Below are 11,292 nucleotides of genomic sequence, written 5' to 3'. Positions count from 1 at the left end.
CTATTTTCAGACACCCCTCAGAGGGCATCCTTGTGCTGCCAACAGGATATCATATATTATGCACTGCTTTATGATCTTATTTTGGGCAAATTACAATTGTGGGTTATTTTGAAGTTATTTTCAAACTCAATCTGTTAATATAGATGACAATAGCATCTTCGGGTTCTGCAGTTACATTTGAGTCACTTGAAAAAAAGTTTTTTTTTTTTGGGCAACATTGGCAACCCATTTGACTTCTATAATGTGACGTATTTCCCTTTGAAAATGGATATTTAATAAGAAAAACATGGGGCTTGATTTTGTTCCTTCAAAACCTGACTGGATCATAAAAAGTAGGTGTTACATTAATAAATCAAACAAACAAACAAACAAAGGGACAGTATGTTATACTAATGCATGCATAAGGTTATATTTATCATAGTCAACATACATTATAAGAGTAAAGTCATTAAGGGCATAATAAATTAATTACCTTTATTTGAAAACAGTGATGTCTAATACCAAAATACCATAGAAGTAGGTGTTACGTTCCAAAATTGATGCAAACCTGAATCCAAGTTTGCTAAAACAATGGCCAAATTGTAGGCTATTGGTTGACATTACCAAGTGACGTCATGAAGTAGATTTAGAGAAAGAGTGAACAGATTTTTTAAAAAACTATAAACTAATTTGAGGTTGAATTTTCTTGAATAATTACCATTGGCTCTAAATACATTTAAAATCACAGACAAATAGCAGTAGACTCAATGAACTTACCACCAACTTCAAGGCGCCTTTCAGAACCTCGGATTTAAGAGAAGAGGAAACATGGTTTCTTCTGACTATTTCCACTGATGAAATCATCTTCCTCTCTTCATTTGCCATCCATAATCAGTTCTGTAAAAGTAATGATGATGGAATCAAGACAGCAGCTGAGGCATCCAGACAGCACTCAACTATTTGCTCTCTTAAGAGGGGAACAGTGCATCCGGAAAGTATTCACAGCGCTTCACTTTTTCCACATTTTGTTATGTTACAGCCTTATTCCAAAATGGATTGAATTCATCATTTTCCTCAAAATTCTACAAACAATACCCCATAATGACAACGTGAAAGAAGTTTGTTTGAAATCTTTGCAAATTTATTAAAAATAAAAAATGAAAAAATCACATGTGCATAAGTATTCATCTCTCAAAATTGAGCTCAGGTGCATCCTGTTTCCACTGATCATCCTTGATTGGAGTCCACCTGTGGTAAATTCAGTTGATTGGACATGATTTGGAAAGGCACACACCTGTCTATATAAGGTCCCACAGTTAACAGTGCATGTCAGAGCACAAACCAAAAGGCACCTGAAGGACTCATAGACCATAAAAAACAAAATTCTCTGATCTGATGAAACAAAGATTGAACTCTTTGGCCTGAATGGCAAGCGTCATGCCTGGAAAAAACTAGGAACCGCTCATCACCTGGCCAATACCATCCCTACAGTGAAGCATGGTGGTGGCAGCATCATGCTGCAGGGATGTATTTCAGCGGCAGGAACTGGGAGACTAGTCAGGATCGAGGGAAAGATGAATGCAGCAATGTACAGAGACATCCTTGATGAAAACCTGGACCTCAGACTGGAGCAACGGTTCATTTTCCAACAGGACAACGACCCTAAGCATACAGCCAAGATAACAAAGGAGTGGCTACGGGATAACTATGTGAATGTCCTTGAGTGGCCCAGCCAGAGCCCAGACTTGAACCTGATTGAATGTCTCTGGAGAAATCTGAAAATGGCTGTCGACCAACGCTCCCCATCCAACCTGATGGAGCTGGAGAGGTTCTACAAAGAAGAATGGGAGAAACTGCCCAAAAATAGGTGTGCCAAGCTTGTAGCATCATACTTGGGGTTGCCAGGTTTTCACAACATAACCCACCCAATTGCTTTTCAAGTGGGGGTTCCAGGTAAAAATTGCATTGTGTGGGGTGGGGGGGTTACAAATGTTTTGGCGGGGTTCCACTGGTTAAATAAGCATTTTAGGGGCTAAATATCACGCTAAAGGGGTCGTATTATGTTCTTTTACAAAGTCTTGATTTTGTTTTTTGGGAGGGTACTAGAACAGGCTCATACTAGGTTGTTCGAAACTCAAACAGCAACATTACAGACTAACTAAAGTTGAAAAAGCACAATTTACCCCTTTAAACCATGGACATGAAAAACAACCCACGGCAACAGTGTTAAAGTAGCCTAATTCTGCAGGAAAACCACGGACTTGGCAACACTGATCATATAAGACTTGAGGCTGTAATTGGTGCCAAAGGTGCTTCAACAAAGTATTGAGCGACTACTTTTTATTTATTTTTTTTTTATTACTAATAAATTGACAAAGATTTCAAACCAGCTTCTTTCACATTGCCATTATGGGGTACCGTTTGTAGAATTATATTATTTATATTAATATATATTACTTTAATTATAGAGAAAATAATTAATTTGAATCCATTTTGGAATAAGGCTTTAACATAACAAAAAGTGAGGCGCTGTGAATACTTTCCGGATGCACTGTATATAAGTAACTTTGTTCACTGAGGGGAAAAAAACGTAGTTTTGTATGTTTATTCACAGGAGATGAAGTCTCCAGTCACATGAGTAGCTGTTTATTGTACAAGTGGCAGGTCGCCCCCTCGTGGTGGCTGCCATGTTGAGATCACATGACCACACAAAAACTACTTGATTCCCATTTACAAACACTTTTGGTTGCAGAATAAATTAATAAAAAATAATCAAAAAACTTGTCTGTGACTATAGGATAACTCAATGCAGGCATCAGTGACTGCAAACTTATGCTCGAAACTGCATCCACGTCAACAGATGGCAATATAAAAGGCAATACCACTGTCAAATCAACAAGTGAAAAAATATAAATAAAACACTTTTTTCATACCAAATTGCTATTAATATATACTTTTTAAATCATTACAAATTAATTAGACTTGATGATACACTATTTCTCCATAAAACATTTTTTAACTAGCTGTGTAAAACATATTTAGACTTAATAACAACCAACTGATGTCATGAATATTTTCGCTCACACTGGCTATGATTAGCACACTCAATATAGCATGTTCATATATACTGAGCCAACTATGCACATTTTCTGGGAATTTTCTGTCTTGGAATAAAAATTTAAAAAAGCATACATTTCACTGAGGTAATGGACTCCATTGATATACTTAAATTGAGGTATGTGACAACAAGAATACTCAAATTGAACAATCAGTATCATTGCATACTGTGTGGCGTTGGGAAAAAACATAGCGGTCAGTATCCTGTTCTATCAATTCCAGTTATGTATTATGCATTAAACACACGATAATGTGAATCGATTTAGGGTTTTATATACATTTAGGGTTGGAGGAAGCGCATGCAGTATTACCTGCAGCTTCCACTGTGACCAGCAGATATCGTTAGAGACTTCACCAACTCTCCATCTATCTCTCTTCTTCATTTTTAGTCCCTGAAGAGAAGCATCAAACCGGAGGTTAAAAACACAAACTATGCTCCAAGCGTAAGGTGAGTGATTAAGACATATTTCAACCGACAGATGCTTTCAAGACAGGCTACAAACACTTCTCCATTTATTCGACAAACACGAGCCCCACCTTCAACTGCCAAGCGGCCTGATTTGGTTAATACACGCGGTCAGACTCAATATTTCTTTAATAATATATAACTTGTTAAACCAGTAAAGAGTTATAATACATATATACACATCATTTTGAATACACATTTATCCATTGCATTAATACATTTGAAGAGTTAATCTGCAAAATCCTCTAAAAGGAGTTTGAAATTTTCTTCTAAAATTAGTATTTTTATCAGGCTCCTATGTGTAGGTTCAGTAATTTCACTTTAATGGCAATGAATAGGTTCTTTTCATTGCCATTGAAGTGAAATAACTGAACATAAACATGGAAGCCTGAGAAAAATGCTCATTTTAGAAGAAAATGTCAGACGGCACTTAAAGGCTTTTGCATCTGAACTCTTCATTTGTACATTTTTAGGGCATAATAAATTAATTTCCATGACACATTTGATGACGGTGATGTAAAATTACCACAGATAATCTTTCTTTTAGTAACAGTTTTGGTGAAATTTGGCATGGGTCGTTAACTAAGGTATACTTTTCATACTATGGCGTAGCCTATAAATCAGGGCCATATATCTACTTCAGACACTTTGATATGTTTGTCTTGGATTTGTTTCGACCCCATGACTTGTTAGCAATGCTGCCATTTGAAACGGATAGTGACATAATCATTGCGAGTACTGCTTTTTGTTTCTTAGGCATTCTTGATATTAACATTACCTTTAAAATAGTTTTAAAAGTAAAATACTAATAGGAACACAAAACTAAACTGCATAAACCTCAAAAATGACCAAACTAGAGGATTTGTATATGCAATATGAATATATGATTAAAAAATGCCATAATGCAGATCAAAACGAAAACTGTCTAGTCGTCATATCAGTGTCCGTTTCATACTTAAGATGTTAACAGAGGTAGGCTACATAACTGCCTAGTTTAGTCATACATGCCTTAAGATCCTGGACAAATGCATCTTTTTCACTTTACAAGTAACAGTGCAGCCAAACAATCAGTTGTCACAGCACATATATTATCCCTCTTATTTTGTAAGAAAATGTATGCTTGCATACATACATTTTGAGCAAATGCAAACCAAGTGAAATCATAGCCCAAATGAGCTCCTCACAGTGGGATTCGGTTTCTAAGTGTCAAATCATCACTTCATAAGTCATTGAGCAACATGCGAGCCGTACTTAAAAGGACCACGTTTATGCTATATAATGTAAATGAGAGATCGGTTTCTTGCATTCATAACTATTAAAAATCGTATTATATATTAGACTTAAAGTAACTGTATGTTAAGTAATGCCATTAAGCGTTACAATATCAGATCACTTAAAATCCAAACGCACGTTTGAAATGCACAGATTACTATGACATTTACAATTGCAATAATAAAGGACTTTTATTATTGCAAAATTAGTATATCGTCACAGGCCTAACTACTACTACTGCAAACAATTTGACAGTTTATAAATAAAGTTGCTTAGATTACTTGTAAATTTAGCTATTCTCAATAGTGTTAAATAGATTAATAGTGGAATTACAGGTTTAATCCGGAAAGCAGGTGTTCGCAGTTAGATCCAGTAAAGAAAGAGTGCGTTAAATCCTTCAGATCCAAGGTAAGATTGAGGGTAGTCAAACGAGAGGTGCTCACCACCCATAGAAGAGGCGGCGAGCAGGATTCACATGCTGTTGACAGGCAATGCGGGTTTTTAATGTGCATTCTTTGATGGCTCAGCAAAACCTCAGATATCTCTTTAAGGAACTCTGCTGTGTTGCTAAGACCAGTGGATCAGAGCACACATCTGAAATTCACACCACAAATACTTTCCATGTTCCCTTCTTAAAAATAACTTAACCTTTAAAGATGTCTTTCTTATTATTTGCTTATTTATTTAATTAATTGGTGTTTTAGAGACATCTGCTAGTTGTGGTGCCTACTTAAAGTTATTAAACTAAAAAGAGAGACATATACAGTTTTAAAATGAAGAAATACAGCAAATATAGGAAGATGTTGTGGGTCATGACTTTACTTACCCAATGATCCATCAAGACATATACTGGACATCATTCTGCAAGAATTATAAAATATTCTAATTATATTTTAACCTCATGTTGAATATTAACCTTATAAAGACAAAAAAAAAGTAGGAATCTTACCTTGAAGATAAAACGAGCAGTACTTGATTTAGATTTGATGTTACACTAAATTATAAAAATTGTGTAAAGTCAAAATGAAACCTTGTTTGTAACCCAGTTCACTTTCATAATAGTGGCGGATTTCAAAGGGAAATGGGATATTCAATATGAAAAAATGTAGGGTGGGTCTAAGAGGTATAAAAAGTTGTATTAGGTGGTTTGTGGGACTGAAAAATAAGACATCAACCGAAAAGGAAAGTCATATTAACATCGACAAATTGATCACAATAAGACCAAGAATGTCTATAAAGAACGTAAAAAAGGGTTGATTTTGATTCCTTGTTCACTTTAAGCAATTCAAATAAATACATAAAAATACAACTATGTAAAGGTTACAATTCTAGGTAAAAAGATTATAAAACAAAGAAAACATTTTAAAAAAAGCAGGAAGCAACAATTATTACAGTTGGGTTATTTATTTAGGAAAAAAACATAATTTTGGCAAACAGTCAATCTGTATAGAATTACAAATTTAACACCTCATTGTTCAAGAGAACAATTAAAGTTTTGACTGGCATTTTTATGGATTATAAATTGAACTGTCCACTGAACAGTTCCTGCAAAACCTTTAAGTAGTACATTTTATTCAGATCCAAGCCAATGAAAAAAATCATGGTGGAATACTCATCATCAACATCGTCACGCTTCAGATTCAAACATCTTCTTCCTGCCACCCATACCAGCCTTATCCTCGATGTTCTTACGCCAGTCGCCAACATCACGCAGTTCTTTATCCTGTGAATGAAGGTGAGATTTTCAGCTTTTTTGCAAACTGGAATTTCTTGACCTTATCATGTAAAAATTTGGTCATCTGTTGTACTCACCTCCTCTTTGACCTCCTTCTTAACTTGTTTGAGGTTGGCTCTCAGGTCCATGGAGACCTTGTGCTTGGAGCCCAGCAGAGCTTGAAGCATAGCGTCAGCAGACATGCGCACTTTCTTCAAAGGAGGCTTCTTGAACTTACCCTTCAGGTCGACGATCTTGATGTTTAAGTCTTTAACCTAAAACACACAAAAAAGAATCTAAAGAGCACCTTGTTCATGGACCACATAGAAGGAGATACACGTGAAACATCTTACCTCATTGACAACCATGATGGCTTTGTGCTCTAAAATGTATCTCTCCTCGTCAACAGCTTCGATTTTTGCATGTAACTCTTTGCAGAGCTCCTGTTGAAAGAATTTCATGCTTTAGCTTTGAATTTCCAAACATTTCCAACTTCTAGTTGTAGTAATAATTGAATTGAACCTGTAGTTCTTGTTTGGAGCTTGGGTTTGACAACGTGGGACAATGTTCTTCCATGTATCTCTTCCTCTCCTCTTTCTTCTCAATCTCCTCTGCTTCCAGTAACTCTTTTGCAACCTGAAGCATCAAACCCTACAAGCAAATGTGACTCATTAAGACTCATTATTCTTTTACTTTTGTATGTAACTGTTTGATATTGTTTGGTTCTATAAGGCATGAGCTCTTACCTTCAGGCTGTGTTTTTTACTGCTAGACATTCGTTTTCTAATCAAGAGGAGAAATAAGGACAAACTTTACATTAGGATATTGATTTATCTGTTGTGCTACCATAGTTAGATTGTACTTTGTTAGGACTGATCTACAATTTTTACAGTGTTTGTAAGGCAGCACAGCACTAATATTCCTCAAGCATTCTGGTTAGTGTTTGTTTTCAACCATGAAACAAAAGTTTTAAACTTATGCAGCAAATTCAGCCCAAACTGCTTAAAATACAGATTTTGATGGTGTTTTCCTTCTTGCTTCCATTTTACTATACACTCTTCCAGTCGTATTATGCTGTTTTGATTATTATACATAGTGTCATGTAAAAAAAAAAAAGTCACTTTGAGTGATGGAATGGCATACTTACTCAGACATTTCCAAGAGTTTATTCACACCTTTTTGATAGAAAGAAAAAAGAGAAATGCATCAGAGCTATGGCACAGTGGGTTATGCATACTTTCAAAATATATCAGAGCCCTCTTCCTACACTGCTGTCTGAACTCTACTGCACAATAAAGTAAAGAAGTGGAGCTCAAAAAATAAAATAACCAATAGACGATCTAAAGCAGTGGTTCCCAACCCTGGTCCTGGAGGCACCTCAACACTGCACATTTTGCATGTCTCTTTTCTCTGACACACCAATTTCAAATCTTGGAGTCTCTACTAATGAGCTGATGACCTGAATCAGGCGTGTTTGATTAAGGAGACATGCAAAACGTGAAGTGGTGGGGTGCCTCCAGGACCAGGGTTGGGAACCACTGATCTAGAGGACCATCCATTTTGGGTGAAAAGCACTATGCATGTGAACACAAATGCTTTTAGGTAAATAAGCATAACATAGTTTCAAAATATGTCAGAACGCAATGCATAATGCATTCTCAGCATTGCCACAAGGGGCACTAGTGTGTGCATTAGCACAAATTGTCTTTTACAGTCAGTTATACTGTTGTCATGATGGAGCAGCATTTTGGAGAGAATCTTGCTGAGAAAGTTAAATTACTTCTGAATAATGCAAGTACACCCTCCTTGAGTACTGAAGTTTTTTACCATCAAATTGCATACTTCAGTGTGTATTTTTCTAGGGTATGTTTTCTGGCCTGTCAACAAGTTATAAACCACAATTTTCACTGTACAACTTTGGTGAAGAATTAATTAAATTACAGTTACTTATTAAAATGTTAACGATTACAAAGGGGGATACATCTGAATATTTTCTGCAAAAAGCTTGGATATGTTGACTAATATAAATTTGTTGCTTTGTCTGTTTTTGATGTGCAGAATGCCTCCTGTCCTTTAAAGACTGTTTAGTAAAGCAATGCTATTCTGATTCTTTTCTTTGAATTTGCAGCACACCACATTGCCGCTGAAAGCTTTAGGCTACAACCTGTCTGAGAGTTGCCCCAATGGCGAGTGATAAAAATGCATTCCGGTGCTGGAAATTTAAAAAGCAAAAATCAGAACGATCTCAAAGTAAAAAGAGATGCTAAAGTCTGATTGTGTGGTGGCTGTGCTTTAACTTATTATATTATTATAATCTTAATTCAAGCGATGAAGGATTTTGAAAGTTTGACAGTAATTAGTGTTGAGTACTACTAGCATTTGTTAGACATTTTAGAAAAACAATCAAATGTAATCAGTTACGTTACTTAAATTTTAATAAAACACTACTTGTTACTTTTTGAATAGGGTAACTTGTTATCTGTAACCTATTACATTTCCAAACTAACCTTCCCAACACTGAGGATAGAGCATGGAAAAGTGCCTGGACTTCGGAATCAGTAGTTCCTATTGTGCTGGGCTACACCCTACTCTGAAATAGGAGCTAATTTAGTCCCCCAAAAAGGTGTTACTACAAATCGTTCACAGTTCCTGTGGTGTGCAACACGCCAAAAAGCAGGTACTTCCACCAACAGTTGTAGGAACTATGAAAACGTTCCTCTGGTGCAGCCCTTTTGAAAAGGTACCACCCAGTGTCAGCTTTTGTACCTTTTTTCTGAGAGTGTAACCATTGCATGTGGACACAATCCAATGGCACCAAATCCATAGACATTCTGATTGTGTGACCTTTTCGCATCGCCCTTAATGTCAAGAGTTGTGTAAACTAAAGAAGACCACATGGTTCCCAAGCGTCTTTGACTCATCCAAGAGGATTTTCGCCAGGAGCTCGATGCAACATGATCTCTCAAGGCCAGTACATCAGCTGCAGACACAGCCCCATCCTCAAGCGCATCTCTGAGATGTCAAAGATATGACAACACAGCTCTCCTTTATTCCCCGCTAAACAACCGTCTCAAATGTCTTTCTTAATATACTCCAGCTCTGAGAGACAGACCGGACTAACTGGCTAACTGATGACAAACTGATTGACTAATTTAGTACACTTAAATGGACTCTTAATGCTTCAATGACATACTTAGAAAGCTGTGAAGACAACAGTCAGGTCACATAAGGCTATTTGAAGAAGGACTATTCTAAGTAGCCATGGAAGAAGATTGAGGACATGTTTAGCAGAAAACACATGGCGGAATAGATCAAGTAGTACAATGGTCTTCCTGTGTGAAGGTTTGGTAAAATAGCAACTTAAGAACTCTTAAAAGTCAAGACCAGTTAGGTCTCTGAGGAAATATATGCATATTCCAGAAGGTTAAGCCATTTCAGTTCATTACACAAGATGTATAAGATGAACAAGAAGGTTTTTGTGAATATACAGCATTGTATTTCGGGTTCAAAAGTACTGCAAATCAGTTTTATATGAGACAGTATTGTAAATCAGTTGTTAATAAGGAAGATCGTAAGAAGGTGCTGACAGGTGGAGTAAGACTTAAGGATCAGTTTCAAATTTATGCTTTTGTCGGTGTTCACTTTCCAGTAGTCACTTCAGCAGTCAGTATATCAAACCTGACCTCACCCTTTAGGTGACCAATAAAAATGGTTTATTTGCATTTTAGCATAGTGTTTCCAGAATAAAAGACTTCTGATTAGTCCAAAAACAAACTTTTCACGAGTCAGAATCACCAGCAATGATCATACATTATTTTGCGGACTATCTGAAGCTATTTTCACAAATCATTAACAATTCAACTTGGTCTAAATGCCTATAAGACTAGTACAACAATCTATAATTTACAATTATGTTCTCAACAGGTGGCTTCTTACCATAACGACTTACAGTAGAAGAACCAACTCCTATAACAACCCTCTCCATCATCAATCCCACAAACTACATTTTACAACTTCCAACAAAAATCTACAAAAAATAGTATATCCAAGACTAAGACAATGAAACAAGGAAACTGCTCTCACCTTTCTAGAAGAACAGAGGAACGTCTTCTAGAGACAGATGGTTGTCAAAACGAGACACGGGCTACGGTCGTGATAAGTAGGTATATATTGCATTCTCTGATCTCTCTGTAAATCCATGGTTTCTCTTTATGGAAGTGGATTATCCACCACACCAATGAGCTGACAAGGTCATGAAATACGGCACTATCCCTCCTTCGCTGCGCTATCAGTATAAATAACCTGTCCTTCAAGATAGCCATTCTTTTATTTTGAGGATGACTTACTCACAAAGACCTTTTGCTTTACATGAATCTATCTATCTATCTATCTATCTATCTATCTATCTATCTATCTATCTATCTATCTATCTATCTATCTATCTATCTATCTGTCCACTATCTATCTATCCATCCACTATCTATCTATCCGTCCACTATCTATCCGGCCATCCACTATCTATCTATCCGTCCGTCCACTATCTATCTATCTATCCACTATCTATCTATCCGTCTGTCCACTATCTATCTACCTATCTATCCGTCCGTCCACTATCTATCTACCTATCGATCCGTCCGTCCACTATCTATCTATCTATCTATCTATCTATCTATCTATCTATTATCTTTCTAGGATAACAAAGCTTTCTGTATCCAACATGCAAAGTTGACAAACTTTGCTTTTC

The 11,292-nt window shown here is 36.4% G+C and overlaps 1 protein-coding gene across 1 annotated transcript; it reads right to left on the bottom strand.

Annotated features, from left to right (window-relative positions):
• Positions 1 to 756: 756 nt before the first annotated feature.
• On the bottom strand, positions 757 to 10,716 carry tnni2a.2 (troponin I type 2a (skeletal, fast), tandem duplicate 2). The gene is made up of 9 exons (XM_016230308.1): positions 10,632 to 10,716; positions 7,696 to 7,723; positions 7,295 to 7,331; positions 7,071 to 7,199; positions 6,902 to 6,991; positions 6,647 to 6,823; positions 5,661 to 6,557; positions 3,408 to 3,488; positions 757 to 876 (listed from the first exon to the last, which is right to left on the bottom strand). Exons 2-7 carry the CDS (start codon positions 7,701 to 7,703, stop codon positions 6,462 to 6,464), a joined length of 537 nt encoding a protein of 178 aa, XP_016085794.1. The 5' UTR covers positions 7,704 to 7,723; positions 10,632 to 10,716; the 3' UTR covers positions 757 to 876; positions 3,408 to 3,488; positions 5,661 to 6,461.
• Between the last annotated feature and the right edge of the window lie 576 nt (positions 10,717 to 11,292).

The sequence above is a fragment of the Sinocyclocheilus grahami genome, unplaced genomic scaffold, assembly GCF_001515645.1.
Source record: "Sinocyclocheilus grahami isolate Dianchi unplaced genomic scaffold, SAMN03320097.WGS_v1.1 scaffold367.1, whole genome shotgun sequence".
In the NCBI taxonomy this organism is placed as follows: domain Eukaryota; kingdom Metazoa; phylum Chordata; class Actinopteri; order Cypriniformes; family Cyprinidae; genus Sinocyclocheilus; species Sinocyclocheilus grahami.
Note: the sequence above shows the minus strand (reverse complement) of the source record. Positions and strands in the feature narration are given on the sequence as shown.